The sequence below is a fragment of the Rhinopithecus bieti genome, unplaced genomic scaffold (assembly GCF_001698545.2).
Source record: "Rhinopithecus bieti isolate Rb0 unplaced genomic scaffold, ASM169854v2 scaffold_17184, whole genome shotgun sequence".
In the NCBI taxonomy this organism is placed as follows: domain Eukaryota; kingdom Metazoa; phylum Chordata; class Mammalia; order Primates; family Cercopithecidae; genus Rhinopithecus; species Rhinopithecus bieti.
Window position 1 is genome coordinate 2,677,180 of NW_016809106.1, and position 17,369 is coordinate 2,694,548.

The 17,369-nt window shown below is 45.9% G+C and overlaps 1 protein-coding gene across 1 annotated transcript in view; it reads left to right on the plus strand.

Annotated features, from left to right (window-relative positions):
• Window positions 1-16,809, plus strand: part of CMBL (carboxymethylenebutenolidase homolog) — a 31,486-nt gene extending 14,677 nt beyond the window's left edge. The window contains exons 2-6 of the mRNA XM_017888555.1: window positions 3,703-3,936; window positions 5,965-6,072; window positions 7,933-8,075; window positions 12,101-12,192; window positions 13,766-16,809. Of these exons, the coding sequence (XP_017744044.1) occupies window positions 3,722-3,936; window positions 5,965-6,072; window positions 7,933-8,075; window positions 12,101-12,192; window positions 13,766-13,945 (738 nt within the window). The 5' untranslated portion in view covers window positions 3,703-3,721 and the 3' untranslated portion in view covers window positions 13,946-16,809. The remainder of the gene's footprint in view (window positions 1-3,702; window positions 3,937-5,964; window positions 6,073-7,932; window positions 8,076-12,100; window positions 12,193-13,765) is intronic.
• The last annotated feature ends 560 nt before the right edge of the window (window positions 16,810-17,369 follow it).

Here is a 17,369-nt window from a genome sequence, read left to right on the forward strand (position 1 = left end):
CAGGCCAATTTTTTTTTTTTTTTTTGGTAAAGACAGGGTCTCCCTATGATTTCCAGGCTTTTCTCAAACTTCTGAGCTCAAACAGTCCTCCCACCTTGGCCTTTCAAAGTGCTAGTATTACAGGTGTGAGGCATTACACCTGGCCAAGTTTCAAAGGCAGACATATAAAATAGTTGGGAAACATTTCCTCTCTTTTCTCTTTTACCAATTTGTTCTTTTTTTGTTTTTTTTTTCAAATTTATTAACATAAAGTTGTTTGTATTAATTTTTTATGATTTCTAAAGATAAAATTTGTCATGCTTGACCGTGTGAAGAGACCACCAAACAGGCTTTGTGTGAGCAATAAAGCTTTTTAATCACCTGGGGACAGGCCGGCTGAGTCCGAAAAGAGAGTCAGCGAAGGGAGATAAGGGTGGGGCCATTTTATAGGATTTGGGTGGGTAAAGGAAAATTACAAAGGGGGGTTGTTCTCTAGCGGGCAGGAGTGGGGGTCACAAGGTGCTCAGTGGGGGAGCTTTTGAGCCAGGATGAGCCAGGAAAAGGAATTTCACAAGATAATATCACTTAAGGCAAGGACCGGCCATTTTCACTTCTTCTGTGGTGGAATGTCACCAGTTAAGGCGAGGCAGGGCATTTGCACTTCTTTTGTGATTCTTCAGTTACTTCAGGCCATCTGGGCGTATACGTGCAAGTCACAGGGGATGTGATGGCTTGGCTTGGGCTCAGAGGCCTGACAAAATCTTTATGTCACCTTTTCATTCCAGATACTGTTCTATTGTTGTGTGTGTGTGTTCATCATTCTTTCCCTTTTATTGATCAGTTTTGTTGGAGATGTGCCTATTTTATAACTTTTTAAGGAACCATATTTTAATCTCTTTGGTTTCCTTCTATTATTTCTTTCTTTTTCTTTTCTTTTCTTTTTTTTTTTTTTTTTTGAGACAGTGTCTCGCTCTGTCACCCAGGCTGGAGTGCAGTGGTGCCATCTTGGTTCACTGCAACCTCCGCCTCCCAGGTTCAAACGATTCTCCTGTCTCGGCCTCCTGAGTAGCTGGGATTACAGATGCATGCCACCATGCCCAGCTGATTTTTGTATTTTTAGTAGAGATGGGGTTTTACCATGTTGGCCAGGCTGGTCTCGAACTCCTGAGCTCCTGATCTGCCCGCCTCAGCCTCCCAAAGTGCTGGGATTACAGGTATGAGTCACCACGCCCAGCCTATTTACTTATTTTCATCTCATTATTTCCTCTTTGTAGGGTTTGCTGTGTTCTGAATGTTTGTGTCCCCCCAGATTTCCTGTATTGCAATCCTAACCCTCAAAGTTAATTGTATCACCCCTTAGGAGGTCAGGTCTTTGGGAAGTGATTAGGTCTCAGGGCAGAGCTCTTGCTATAGGGATTAGTGTCCTTATAAAGGAGACCCCAGGGAGCCAGCTAGTCCCTTCTAGCCCGTGAGGATACAAGGAGAGGGCGCCATCTATGAACCAGAAAGTGGACCCTACTCAACATTGCATCTGCCAGTGCTTTGAACTAGGACTTTGCAGCCGCCAGTACTGTAAGAAATAAACCTCTGCATTTATGAGCTACCCAGTTTATTGTATTTTGTTATAACAGCCTGAATGGATTAAGAAAGGCTTAATTCTATTTTTTTCTCTAACTTCTTGATATTTAGCTTACTTTCATTCTTTCCTCTTGTTTAAGTATATGCAGTCTAGGCTGTAAAGATGTCTCTACTGCTGTATTGATTGTATCAAGTTTTGCTATATAGTGTTTTCATGGTAATCCAGTTCGAAATCTTTTGGGTTTTATTATAATTTCTTCATTGCATTTGTATAACATTTGTTATATAAAATCTTTGCTGAATCTTTGATTGTGGTTTAATATGCAGGCAGTTCACCTCTGCTTGTAAAGACTCTGTGTTCTCCAGTTGTTAATGAAGGGAATTACATATGTCTTTGGGTTTAGTGCTCCTAGTTCCTCTTTTGTGATGGAACCCTAATTTTTGTTTTTTCTTTTTTTTGAGACAGAATCTCACTCTTGTTGCCCAGGCTGGAGTGTGCAATGGCATGATCTCGGCTCACTGCAACCTCCACCATCTGAGTTCAAGCGATTCTCTTGCCTTAGCCTCCCAAGTAGCTGGGACTACAGGCGCCTGCCACCATACCCAGCTAATTTTTGTATTTTCAGTAGAGACAGGGGTTTCACCATATTGGCCAGGCTGGTCTCGAACTCCTGACCTTGTCATCTGCCTGCCTCGGCCTCCCAAAGTGCTGGAATTACAGGCATGAGCCATCATGCCTGGTCTGGAATCTTAATTTTTAAAAAGTCTAATTTGAACCAGGCACGGTGGGTCACACCTCTAATCCTCGAACTTTGGGAGTATGAGGCGGGATGTTTGCTTGAGCCCAGGAGTTTGAGACCAACCTGGGCAATATAGTGAGACCTCGTCTATATAACATTTTTATTTTTAAAAAAGAAGCTGATTGTGGTGGCGTGTGCCATAGTCCCATACTTGAGCCCAGGGAGGAGGTCAAGGCTGCAGTGAGCCATGTTTGTGACCCTGCACTCCAGCCTGGGTGACACAGCGAGATCCTGTCTCAAAAAACAAAACCAAACAAAACAAATCCAAGTTGAGAATCTGTCTCAGCTAGTGAGTTTAATCTGTTTCCATTTATTTAAATGTAGGCAGGCCTGATGGCAGCGAGTTATCTCAGTCGTTTACAAATCATATTCCTTGTTCTACTCTTTTCCCACTTTCGCCGCATCATTTCATGCTTTTTAATGAACAGGTTTTTAATTTCCTAATTCCTTCCTGTTTTCTATTTTGATTCACCAAGTGTTTCCAGGCGAATTTCAAACCCCATTCTCACCGGAAATCCTCCCAGGTATTGTGTCTGCTGAATCTTTATTTGGATCGCCTCCTTGTGTATAGTTTTTGCTGATGAGCTGCCCTTCAGCGGGTGGTATTTTTGGCCTGGATTGTGGAAGTCTTGTGGTAAAGTGGATTTGCATTTGCCTCTGCCTGGTGTTCCAGGCGTTTCACTGGCCCCGGGTCCATTGTATTAATTTCTCAGCGAGGTATTCCTACTTTGCAAGCATGGTATACATTTGAGGATTGCTTTCTTTTTTCCCTTCCACTCAGAATCTAGACTGAGATGGGCTTCTCTGCACATGCCTGAGCCTGGCGGATGGAGCTGTCCTCGTTTTACTTTGGCCCCCTTACCTGAGACATGAACCTTTGGGGGCTCCGCATTGCAGGCGTGGGTCTCTTACAAATTCCCATCTCATGTGCTTCCAAGGCTCATTCTACACGTCAACACAAAACCCTAAGCACCCGACTGTTAGGGTGTGCTCCTGGGTTGGGTCCTGTCCCCCAACATCACTGCACCCCGTCAGCATCTGTGGGTGTCATCCTCACTCTGGCGTTCTGTTTCCTCTCCAGTCCTGGCCCCTGAAGACTCACTTTTCCCTATGAGCTCTTTCATCTCTATTTTTTTGTTGTTGTTATTCAGTCTGGCATTTCTAGCGTTTATAGCCTTGCTCTGCAGTGTGGCCAGAACCAGAAGTTACCACTGATTTCTTACATAATACCATAGATGTCGTTAAAATGCATCTTTTTCTATAATCTTGATTTGAGCTTTACTTACCATTTATAGCCTTTAAATTTGCAGCATTCAGAATATAATGCTTGTTTCTCTCTCCATAGCCCGACTTCAATCTCTGCAATGGCTAACGAGGCTTATCCTTGTCCGTGTGACATTGGCCACAGACTTGAGTATGGAGGGCTAGGCCACGAGGTTCAAATCGAGCACATCAAGGCTTATGTCACCAAATCCCCCGTTGATGCAGGCAAAGCTGTGATTGTCATTCAAGACATATTTGGCTGGCAGTTGCCCAATACCAGATATATGGCTGACATGATCTCAGGAAATGGATACACGTATGTATAAAGTTGTGTTTCTTTGTTTACATTCCTATAAATTTCGGTGGTTTATTTTGTTCCCTTTAAAAAATAAAAGCACACCAGTCTGACTCTACAGTACCTAATGTACGTCAGAAACTTCCTTATCTGCCTGCGCTGAAGATAGTTGGGAAATGTCATGGGAAATTAAACACCCGCCTGTGTCCTCCTGGGAGTACCGGGCCTCTAGACTTGGTGGACACTGAGAATTCTTTTCGCCTGTGGGGCCTCGGCCAGACGTAGGCACTAGGTATCTTGGGCCGACCTCACCAGCTCCCAGATGGACCTGTGACTTGGCTCTTCAAGCAGCTCAGCCTCGTGTCAGATTTCACAGGCCTCTTTGGATGGCAGGGTGTCCAAGGCTCCTCCTGGTCCATACACGTACGGTCGTGGCCCCGTCTGAATTAGACTGGGGTTCAGAAGTGGCACAGTGAGACCTTGCTCCCCTCCCCAAGTTTACCTCTTTGTCTGGCCAAGTGGCCGTGGTCGCCTTTGACCAAGGCTGATACCCGATTGCTTCTTCTTTGCCCCGGTGAAAAGCGCAGAGGAGAGCCAGAACCTTCCTTCCTCTCCAGCGTCGGAAAGCATCAACCCAGCAAGCCCTGAGCTTGGTGCGCGGCTACATTTCCTTTGTTTTCACAGAAAGAGAAGCTTTCTGTGAAAGGAAACCCAAGGGTGAGCCTACCTCGTTTTTCTAGGAAGAGAAACTGGCTTAAAGGAATCATGTCCACCCTGGCGGGATGCTGAGTCAGTGCTGAATGAAAAGACCTTCCTTGAAGTTTTCCTTTTTCATGTCCCCAGATGAGGGGACTTTACTTTCTAGGGGCAAGCCCAGTAAAAAAAATAAAAATAAAAAAATAAAATAGCTAGCTTCAGTTGCTCAGCCAGAGCCGGTGCTAAGGGCATGACTGGGCTCATCACCCTTAATCCTCCTGGCAGCCCCTTGAGGGAGGAGCTGTTACTGCTCTCATTTTGCAGATCAGGAAACCAGGCCATAAAGAGCGCTTTGCGGCTGCCCCAGATCACCAGCCCAAGCAGCCCATCAAATGGCATTGCTGTTTCTGTTGTTTCACGGCGGGTCCTTTAACAAGGGTCGGGACATAAAAGATAAGGAAAGACCCCTATTTTACAAAGCCCTTTCACATGTACACCATTTTTTTTTTTGCCCTCGAGAGAATCCTCTGAGGTTGTGCAGTGCAAGCGTGCTGTTTATTTGTCAGATGAGAAAATGAGGCTAGAAGTGGTGACATGACTTGTTAAGGCCACACAGCAGCGTGGGGTGTACTGAGACTTGAACTTGGATTTTCTCACTCCAGTTTCAGTGTTCTTTTTACCCCTACAGGGGGAGCCCTGTTCCTCCAACCAGGTGGCAATTCTATTTGGGGAAACAGTTGGGAAACAAGACTGGACTGGAGCAGTTGGCTTCATCCCTCTGGGTTGATTTGCGTGGAAGAGCGACCTGGACTGGGGCCAGGCTTGTTTGCTCCCTGCTGCCCGTCTTAGAACATACCCTCTGGATAGGAAACGGTGCTTTGCCAGCGTCTTGGGTGGAGGCTGGGAACATTGCCTGGTCATAGTGACTGGGCATGTTAGCCAGGTGTGCCCTCTGGCCTGAGGCTCATGTGAAAGGCCAGGAGTCCCCCAGGCTGGCTGAGAGGGGCTGGAGGGGCCCTCAAAACCACCCGCCTCAGGCCCACTCCCCCAGGTGCCCCCACATCCCATGCCAGCCTATCCCATGGGAGTGTGCCCTGTGGATAGCCTCATCATTTGCAGGGCTGGGTTACCAGCAGGCTGCCAGACGCTGTGCACCTGCGGTTGTGAAACCTAAGATGGCTTGGCCCGGTGCCAGGTGGCTGCTTTGCCGCGCTCAAAGTTGGCCTTCACACCCACTGCTTTTCCTTTTCTCCGAGCCAGAATCACCAACGTAGCAAGTTTTTAAATAATGCAAGCAAAATACTGAGTCAAGCAACTCTGAAACTAAGATCAATTCACATCCATATTTTGCAGAACCATTGTTCCAGACTTCTTTGTAGGGCAAGAGCCTTGGGACCCCTCTAGCGACTGGTCCACCTTCCCTGAGTGGGTGAAAACAAGAAATGCCCAGCAGATCGATAGGTGAGTTATCTGCAGACGTGGCCATGTACACGGTACGGCCCAGGGAGGTGAGAGCTGGGTGGGCTTCACCTTTCAGACAGTATTCCTTACCTCAGGGTGGGACTTCTCCACGGCCGGTGGAATTCTTCCCATGGCACAAAGGAGAAAATTTTTCTGTGTGTTTTGAGACGGAATCTTGCTCTGTTGCCCAGGCTGGAGAGCAGTGGCACGATCTCAGCTCACTGCAACCTCTGCCTCCCAGGTTCAGGCATTCTCCTGCCTCAGCCTCCCAAGTAGCTGGGATTACAGGCTCCCGCCACCATGCTTGGCTAATTTTTGTTTTTTTAGTGGAGACGGGGTTTCACCATGTTGGCCGGGTTGGGATATTTTTTTAATTAAAATTTTTAGGCAGGGCATGGTGGCTTAAACCCATAATCCCAGCATTTTGGCAGGCTGAGGCTGGCTGATCACTTGAGATCAGGAGTTTGAGACCAGCCTGGCCAACATGGTGAAACCCTGTCTCTACTAAAAATACAAAAAACAAACAAATAAACAAAAAACTTAGCTGGGCATCGTGACGCACGCCTGTAATCCCAGCTACTCAGGAGGCTGAGACATGAGAATCACTTGAACCTGGGAGACGGAGGTTGCAGTGAGCCGAGATCACGCCACTGCACTCCAGCCTGGGGGACAGAGCAAGATCCCGTCAAAAAAAAAATTAATTAATTAAAAATTTTAAAATAAAATAGAGATGGGGTCTCACTATGGGCATGAGCTGCCGCATCCAGCCAGGATAGCATTCTTTATGTGATGATGATCAATATCAAACAATATTTTTATGAGCGCCATCTATGAAAATAGAGGTTTTAGTGCATCTGTCACTTGAGTAGTGTACATTTTACCTAATATATAGTTTTTAGCCCTCCCCCTTCTGAGTCTCCATAGTCCATTATATCACTCTGTGTGCCTTTGCGAACCTACCCACAGCTTAGCTCCTATTTATAAGTGAGAACGTACAGTATTTGGTTTTCCATTCCTGAGTTACTTCCCTTAGAAAAATGGCCTCCAGCTCCATCCAAGTTGCTGCAAAAGATATTATTTTGTTCTTTCTTATGGCTGAGTAATAGTCCATGGTGTATATATGCCACATTTTCTTTACTCATTGGTCAATGGGCGCTTAGGTTGCGTATCTTTGCAATTGTGCTGCAATAAACATACATGTGCAGCCCACTTCCACTTTGGTACATTGTTTCTAGTTGAAAATGTGTTCTAAGTTCCAATCAGTTTGCAGATGAATCATTTGCCGGGCAAGGGTCACTATTCTTGGTCCCCTCATGGCTGAAATAGTCCTGGTGGCTTTCCAAATTTGGCAATGCAGAGTGGGGAGTTTTGGGGAGAGAGTGAATGTGTGAAGTCAGAGAGTGTCTGGGCGTCTGTCCATAGTTATGGCTAGTCATGGGAGAGAGGAGAGAGGAGGTTCTTCTCCTGGGAGACTCGGGACAGAGAAGACTGGGGCACTCTGCAGGGAGCAGGTCATGGACTTGGGTCTTACGAACCATGCTGTGGGCTGTGGCCTTCATCCCGAGGCTGTGGAAGACTGCTCAGCTCTCAGCTGGGAGTGAGCTGGTTGGATCTGTCTTTTGGGAAGAGCCCAGCTTGCCTGCAGCTGTCAGGCAGTTGGAGGAGGGCTGGGCTTGGCAGGAAGACATGCTGGGATGATGCATCAGTTGGGGCAGAGGTAGTGAGGATAGAGCTCCCAAAAGAAGAATCCTTGGCAACTTCAAGAACAGTTGCTGATACAGTCCTGTTATCATCAGCACAGCCCTTTGAGGGGTTCACAAAATAACCCTGATTCTTGAATATTTTTTCTTTCTGTTCTAGAGAGATCAGTGCTGTCTTGAAGTATCTGAAACAACAGTGTCATGCCCAGAAAATTGGCCTCGTGGGATTCTGCTGGGGTGGAACTGCTGTCCATCATTTGATGGTGAAATACTCAGAATTCAGGGCAGGGGTATCTGTCTATGGTAAATCTGCCTTGTGTATTTTTACTCCATGCAAAAGGGAGGGGTGGAAGAGTGACAGCAATCAGAAGCCTCCCCATCCAGTGTTACACAACCCCCAATAATGTGAAGACTGCCCAGCTTATGGAAATGGGCTTTAAGAATCTGAAAATAGAGGTGGAGGTTTGTCATGCAGTTAACCAGAGGATGTCACTGGGAGTCAAGAGGCCTTGGTCCCAATGTTGTGACTTTGGAAAAGCCACCTAACCTGAGCTCTCCATTTCTTCACCTAGGATGAAGGGGATAGCATTTTTTTTTAATGTAATCATGATCAGTATCACCCAAGATTTTTATGAGCAGCATCTATGAAAATATTTTTCTGGTGGTGGCTAACGCCTGTAATCCCAACAGTTTGGGAGCCTTAGGTGGGCAGATCACTTGAGCTTGGGAGTTCAAGACCAGCCTGGGCAACATGGCAAAACCCTGTCTTTACAAAAAACACAAAAATTAGCTGGGCGTGGTCACGTACACCTGTAGTCCTAGCTACTCAGGAGGCTGAGGTGGGAAAATGCTTGAGCCCAAGAAGGTTAAGGCTGCAGTGAGCCATGATCACACCACTGCCCTCCAGCCTGGGCGACAGAGCAAGACCCTGTCTCAAAAAAAAAAAAAAAAAAAAAAAGAGAAAGAGAAAGAAAGATCGATTTTTCCAAGATACAAATTGCTCTAACTGTACACAAACATGCACACACACTAAAGACAGAAAGAAAGCAAAAGCAGCCAGGCGCGGTGGCTCACGCCTGTAATCCTAGCACTTCGGGAGTCCAAGATGGGCAGATGGCTTGAGCCCAGGAGTTTGAGACAAGCCTGGGCAACATAGAGAGACTTTGTCTCTATAAAAAAGTTTTAAGGCCTGGTGTGGTGGCTCATACCTGTAATCCCAGCACTTTGGGAGGCCAAGGTGGGTGGATCACAAGGTCAAGAGTTCGAGACCAGCCTGGCCAATATGGTGAAACCCCGTCTCTACTAAAAATACAAAAATTAGCTGGGCATGGTGGCAGGCGCCTGTAGTCCCAGATATTCAGGAGGCTGAGGCAGGAGAATCGCTTGAACCCGAGAGGTGGAGGTTGCAGTGAACCAAGACTGTGCCACTGCACTCCAACCTGGGCAACAGAGTGAGACTCTCAAAAAAAAAAAAAAAAAATTAAAATTACTTGTGTGTACTGGCATGTGCCTGTGCTCCCAGCCTCTCAGGAGGCTGAAGCAGGAGGATCACTTGAGCCCAGAGGTTTGAGGCTGCAGTGAGCTATGAATGCACCACTGTACTCCAACCTGGGTGACAGGGAGTGAGACCTTGTCTCTTAAAAAAAAAAAAAAAAAAAAAAAAAGCAAAGGAAAACACACTCTAAAATGTAAATAGCAATTTATACATTTTTTGCCAAAACCAAAGTTATTACAGCAATGAAATAACATATCTGTATATAGAAGCTGCTTGCTAAACTCATGATATAGAAGCATTCAGACCAATAGATAAACAGAAACAAAAAAGACACATAGGAAATATAGTCTTTAAAAATAATGCAGATGCTCCTCTACTTACAGTGGGGCTAAGTCCTGATAAACCCATCGTAAATTGAAAATATCCCAAGTCGAAAATGCATTAATCCACCTCACCTACCAAACATCATAGCCTCACCTGGACTGCCCAAAACACCTGCATCTGACGACAGTTGGGCAAAGTCATCTAACACAGGGCCTATTTTATAGTAAAGTCTTGAATATCACATGCAGTTTATTGAATTCTGTACTGAAAGTGAAAAACAGAATGGTTGTCTGGGTACTTGGAGTACGGTTTCTACTGAATGGGTGTCGCTTGTGCACCATTGTAAAGTCGAAAAATAGCAAGTGGAACTGTCGTTAGGCCTGGGAACATCTGAAGTGGATCATAAAGTTATACTGATGATTCTTTCTTGGCTTAATGGTTCCTCACTGTGGTATTTTCAACTACTTTTAGCATTAAAAAACCCTTTAAATATTGACTTAGGGCAACACAAAAGGACATAAACTCAAGTCAGTGGCCAGCTGCCTCTTTGAACAAAGGAGCTGAGAGATGCTTTGTCTAGACCATGCTTTTGTGCATTTAGCAAAAGGCGGTCAGGAGCGGATGCCTCCCCGGCGCCACCTTCTGGCCGCTGTTGTGCAGTGTGTGAGCTGCCGAGCGTGGCCGGGCTCAGGCTCAGGATATCAAGAGGCCCATCCACAGAAGTAGCTTTGCCAGAGTGGGGAAGGGAGCGTGGCCACCTTTCCCATGGCTCCCTGCCTCCTAAAGAGGAGTTACAGGTGAAGGAGGCTCTCTCTGTTACTTAGCTCTTCTGTGCTGCCATCAGGAAGTGGAAAAAAAGTTATGTTATTTACCTCTTCTTATCTTAAAATGGTAACTTGCTGCAAATCTTTTACTTACTTATTTTCCCATAGAATTGGACACACCCACAGGTTGTTTTCAGACAGCCTGGGTCGGGCAGAGCATGCTTCTAATTTCAGAATTAATCTCCAATGCTGAGATGAAAGATGAAAACCATTATTGTTATTTTTTGAGACAGCGTCTTGCTGTCACCCAGCCTGGAGTGCAGTGGCACGATCTTGGCTCACTGAACCTTCACTTCCTGGGTCCAAGCAATGCTTCTGCCTCAGCCTCCTGAGTAGCTGGGGCTACCATATCCAGCTAATTTTGTGTTTTTAGTAGAGACAGGGTTTTGCATTGGTGGCCAGGCTGGTCTCAAACTCCTGACCGCAAGTGATCTACCTGCCTTGGCCTCCCAAACTGCTGGGATTACAGGTGTGATCCACCTCGCCCAGCCAAAACCTGATTTTTATAGACCGACCTGCTAGGTCCAGGCAGTTTCACACTTCCACACTTGTGGTCTGGTGCGAATCTAAATACCCATTCAAATGACAGCTCCTCTTACAAACGAAACTACTCAGTGCATTCAAGCCAGAACCTGTGAGGCTTGTGTAGACCTGAGAAACTTCTCAAGCAAAGCTTTGAAAATGGTCCTGTTTGTAAATGAAGGTAGATCCCAGCGGGAGCATTCCTCAGGCTACTCTGGTGTCTTTCCATACTAAAGCAGCAGACGCAGACGAGGTCTCGTTCAATTATTTAATGGCCTGATTCCTAGTCCATAAAGTGGGCAGGTAGAGAGTAGGAAGATCTGACTAAATAAGTTTCTCTTGTACTCTTATGATCCTTTTTTTTTTTTTTTTCTCCGAGACGGAGTCTTGCTCTGGTCGCCCAGAGCTGGAGTGCAATGGCATGATCTCGGCTCACTGCAACCTCCACCTCCTGGGTTCAAGCAATTCTCCTACCTCAGCCTCCCAAGTAGCTGGGATTGCAGGCGCCTGCCACCACACCTGGCTAGTTTTTGTATTTTTAGTAGAGACAGGGTTTCACCATGTTGGCCAGGCTGGTCTCGGACTCCTGACCTCATGATCCACCCTCTTTGACCTCCCAGAGTGCTGGGATTACGGGCTTGAGCCACCACGCCCAACCTTTGGGTTTTTTTGTATTTGTTTATTTATTTATTTTTTATTTTATTATTATTTTTTAAGACAGGGTCTCACTTTGTTGCCCAAGCTGGAGTGCAGTGGCACAAACACGGCTCAGTGCAGCCTCAACTTTCCAGGCTCAAGTGATCCGCCCACATTAGTCCCCCCAGGTAGCTGAGACTACTGGCATACACCACCACACCCGGCTTATTTTTGTGTTTTTTGTAGAGACAGGGTTTTGCGATGTTACCCAGTCTGCTGTCAAACTCCTGAACCCAAGCCATCCACCTGCCTCAGCCTCCCAAAGTGCTGGGATTACAGGCATGAGCCACTGTGCCCGGCCTTCTTTTACGCTAGTCTTGTAAGTTGGGCCACTTCTGTGGAATGACTAGAAAAGGAAATAAAGCCCCAAAGCAGAGATTTTACTTTGAAAATCAAACCCAAATGCTGTAGTTTTCTGTGGCATGAGTGTGGGGGTCATATATCATGCCTCTGTGCTCATTTTTCAGGCATCGTCAAGGATTCTGAAGGCGTTTACAATTTAAAGAACCCCACCTTGTTCATTTTTGCTGAAAATGATATTGTGATTCCACTCGAGAACGTAAGTTGGCATCTTTTCTCTTCGTGTTTATTTGTTTTGAGACAGGGTCTTGCTCTGTTGCCCAGGCTGGAGTGCAGCGGTGCGATCTTGACTCACTGCAGCCTCCGCCTTCCAGGTTCAAGCCATTCTCGTGCCTCAGCCTCCCGAGTAGCTGGGACTACAGGCGCCTGCCACCACGCCCGGCTGATTTTTGTATTTTCAGTAGAGACAGGGTTTCACCATGTTGACCAGGCTGATCTAGCACTCCTGACTTCAGGTAATCTGCCCGCCTTGGCCTCCCAAAGTGCTGGGATTATAGGCGTGGGCCACCGCACCCGGCATCATTTGTGTATTTAGTAGCATGATTTGACATTCTGTGGGGAGTGGGAAGTCTTGAAGGATGCATTTGTTGCTCCAAATATTTCCAACATTACCATTTTAAAGATGGGTTTTATTCAATTCCACTTAGATCATTCCACTGTGGAAGCGTAACCTTCCCAAAACCTGCTTAAGGAAATGTCTGAGGAAAGTATTCTCAGCATGGCCTGATTACCTGGTGGAGAAACAGGACCTCTTGCCCTGCTCCATGCTAACCCACAAATTGCCATAAAGCCTATGACCTTGTCCTACTTAAAGACAAGGATTTATTAAACACAGTCAGTTGATGAGGAAAAAGCAGAAGAAAAGTATGGTTCAAAAGCAGTCATTTAGCTGGGCGTGGTGGCTCATGCCTGTAATCCCAGCGACTCAGGAGGCTGGGGTGGGAGGATTGATTGAGGCTGAGAGTTTGAGACTAGGTTAGGCAGTCTAGCTAGATCCCTTCTCTACAAAAATGTAAGCAAATCAGCTGCGATGGTGGCACACATCTGTAGTCCCAGCTATTTGGGAGCCTGAGGCAGGGAGATTGCTCGAGCACAGGAGTTGAAGGTTGCAGTGAGCCACGATTGTGCCACTGCACTCCAGCCTGGGCGACAGAGTGAGACCCTGACTCTATAAGAAAAAGAAGTAGTCATTTAGAAATTATTTTATAATATTAGTAACTCATGCATTAATGCAAATGATTTCACATAATAGATGTATCATTTTTACATTGCTCTGAAATCTCTCCTTTGCCAGATATAAGAACTGTGTTAGTTATAAAATTAGCAGTAAAGGCCCGGTGCAGTGGCTCATGCCTGTAATCCCAACACGTTGGGAGGCTGAGGCAGGCAGATCACCTGAGGTCAGGAGTTTGAGACTAGGCTGGTCAACATGGTGAAACCCTGTTTCTACTAAAAATACAAAAATTAGCTGGGCCTGGTGGCGTGTGCCTGTCATCCCAGCTTCTCCGGAGGCTGAGGCAGGAGAATCACTTGAACCTGGGAGGCAGAGGTTGCAGTGAGCCGAGATGGTGCCTCTGAACTCCAACCTGGGCAACAGAGTGAGACCCTGTCTAAAAAGAAAAAAATTAGCAGGAAAGAATTCAATGTAACTGTAGAACTTGTTTCTAATTTAAAGCATTGATGTTAAATTTCTGTTATGAGCAGTCACTGAAGATTTGGAGAATGGAAAGTACAACTAAAGGGTTAAAATCATGAAATCTTTTGCACACCAGGTATCTTTGCTGACCCAGAAGTTGAAAGAACACTGCAAAGTTGAATATCAAATTAAAACATTTTCTGGGCAGACTCATGGGTTCGTGCATCGGAAGAGAGAAGATTGCTCACCTGCAGACAAGCCCTACATTGATGAGGCGAGAAGGAATTTAATCGAGTGGCTGAACAAGTACATGTAGCAAGAATCAAGGGCAAGCCTTCCTAGAATAGCTTTCGTCCCAAAATTTGCTTGGAAATACTTAGATCATTTGATTTAATTTTCACTTTTATAAAATAAATGTAGGAATCCTAAAATTCATTATTTTATTTGAAACACAAATTCAGTAGGAAATAATGCATGAAATGATTTAATTTTTAACATGTACATCAAATCATAATTTAAAAACAAGGTCTGACTGGGTGCGGTGCCTCATGCCTGTAATTCCAGCACTTTGGGAGGCCAAAGTGGGTGGATCACCTGAGGTTAGGAGTTTGAGACCAGCCTGGGCAACATAGTGAGACCCCCATCTCTACAAAAAATACAAAAATTAGCTTGGTGTGGTGATGCACGCCTGTAGTCCCAGCTACTTGGCAGGCTGAGGCACAAGAATCAGTAGAACCCAGGAGGTGGAGACTGCAGTGACTCAAGATCATGCCACCACTGTACTCCAACCTGGGCAACAGAGTGAGACCCTGTCTCAAAACTAACTAACTAACTAACTAAATAAATAAATAAATAAAACCCAGGTCAGTACCTGGAGAATTTGAATGATAGAGTAATACCCTAATTATTAGTTAAAACCTACAGGCTGGGTGCAGTGGCTCATGCCTGTAATCCCAGCACTTTGGGAGGCTGAGGCAGGTGGATCACTTGAGGTCAGGAGTTCAAGACCAGCCTGGTCAACATGGTAAAATCCCATATCTACTAAAAATACAAAAATTAGCTGGGCGTGGTGGTGTGTGCCTGTAATCCCAGCTACTCAGGAGGCTGAGGCAGGAGAATCACTTGAACCTGGAGGCAGAGGTTGCAATGAGTCAAGATTGCGCCACTGCACTCCAGCCTGGGCAACAGAGTGAGACTCTGTCTCAGAAATCTCAAAAAAAAACAAACCTACAGCTGTTCAAGGACTAGCTGACAGGTCAAGTATGGCGATTTCTGGTCTTTGAATACATCATAGAAAGTGACAAATGCTGCAAAGCCATGAAGAACATGAACTATAAACTGGGGTAGACCACCACCCAGCTTAGCCAATTATCTATGCCACAAAACATCTGAATTTGACACATTTATATATTGCAATATGGGATGTATTGAGATCAAAACAGGATTGCATTGACCTAATTATATTAACCTAGTAAACTAATTTTTTGAATTTTTGTATTTGTAGCGTTTTTAAAAAGATAGCAGAAAACGGGGGGCTAGAGTTGTCACCCAGCCGCTGTCTCCTAGGCAGTGGATTTCCAAGCACTGACATTTTTCAGTCCCAGGGCCTGAGGCTACCTCAGAAATCTCTCCTGTGTTTCTGGTGGTAGCATAAAGGGGAGAGCCGGTGAGAGAGTCTACACCTGCACCTGCGGGGTGCGTGCATGTGACTTCGGGCAAGTGACTTGATGTTGTAATTTTTTCCCTAATTTTGTATTGACGTCCTTCTCAGGTGAGAGTGGCTGTAAAGTCTAGCCCCGCCCTGATGGGGATTCTGGGGATGTGGTCGTGGGTGTTTCCCATGTGCCTTTCATAGGATCTTTCTTTGTCCTGGCAGACGACCTGATACCTAAGTGTCTAACCTGTGGCCAGGTGTCCCTCTCAAGGGAAGCTTGTTGATCCTGGCATATGCCCTTGTGGCTCTTGTCTGACCTGTGTCCAGTTTATTCCTACTGAGACAGCCACTCTCCCGGAGACCCCTGACCAGGAAAGAAGTTAGTATGGGGTAGAGGAGGCAGATCATCAGAACCCATGAAATGACAGAAGCAGTTTATTGCTTAGAGATCCAGAGAACAGAGGGCAGCATGCTTCGCAGGGCCAGCAAAAAGGGGGAGCCATCCAGGACACGTGGGCTCAACCAGAAGGTGGAGAACGAGAGAGAGAGAGGGAGCTGTGAGCCAAAGCTTTTATTGGAGCCCACGGTGCTATCCAAGCAGGTTTCCCATGGAGGTTCTAACTGGGGGGTTTAAAGCAAGCAGGCATGAGCCCGGGGACTCATGCTATGACTGAGAGGGGTCGGTGTGGGTAGGATATCAGCACGGCCCATGTGGGTGTGGGGGTCAGTGGGACAAGTCAAGCAGGTGATATCCAGCTGTTCATGAGGAGGTGGTCCCAGGAGGCGGTTTTATGAGGCAGATGTCTGGATCTACCACCTTGAGGAACTGGGAGAAGTTGGATAACTAGAAACTGTGTTACTAATCTTTGCTTCTAGTATGAGAAAGTCCAACTTACAATCAAATGGATGCTCAGGAAACATACAATTAAAAGAATTCCCCAAACTTGACCTTCCTGAGCCTCAGTTTTTGCATCTGTCAAATGGGTATGAGGAGACCTTTTGCCTAATGTTGAGAGAATCCAAGCCTGAACAGGGCTGGTCTACTGTGGACACTTAGTTGTGGACCCCCACAGGCCAAAGCCCTTGCCTGCTGAGGGCTGCTCCCAGGAGGCCTCACGCATTCATCCGGCCTCCCAGGAAACCCCTGAGATGTGCTGGGCTTTTGCCCTGGATTGGTATCGGTGAGCATGTAGCCAGTAGCCAGAGTCTTCAACATAAATGGGAGGGTCTAAAATTCGTGCGAGAATGAACCAAGGGTGTGGCTGTATCCTTGATGGTGAGCTTGGGGCCTGGGCAGCCTTCTTTCTGCTGAGTCCTTTGGTCAAATGTCATGGTGGTCTGAACCAGCACTGCAGATGGAAGTGTAATGTAAGTCACACACGTTCTTCTTTAAAAAGATTTGTTCTTCAGTGTCTATTAGACAAGCAGATAAATGAAGGTAGAGGGAAAAAATGGCAACTTTAGCTTTTTTCCCCATGTATATAATTTTAAATTTTCTCATAGCCCCATGAAAAAAAAGAAAGAGACGTAAGTGAAGTTAATTTTAATAATACACGTTAGCCCAGTTCATCACAAATGTTCCATCAGCTTGTAATTAATATAACGAATCATGAGTGAGATATTTTGTGTTTGTTTTTTTGTCCTCTATCTTTGACATCTGGTGTGTATTTTCTGCTTACACATATCTCAGTTTGGATACTAACTTCATCAGAAGTGCTTGATTTGGCCAGGCACAGTGGCTCATGCCTGTAATTCCAGCACTTTGGGAGTCTGAGGCGGGTGGATCACTTGAGGTCAGGAGTTCAAGATCAGCCTGGCCAACATGGTGAAACCCTGTCTCCAATAAAAATGCAAAAATTAGCGAGGCATGGTGGTGGGCACCTGTAATCCCAGGTAAACCTGTAATCCTATTTGGGAGGCTGAGGCAGGAGAATCGCTTAAACCCAGAGGTGGAGGTTGCAGTGAGCTGAGATGGTGCCATTGCACTCCAGCCTGGGCCACAGAACAAGACCCTGTCTCAAAAAAAAAAAAAAAAAAAAAGTACTTGATTTGTGTTTAGATTTCACAAAATTTATAGTTGAGAAAG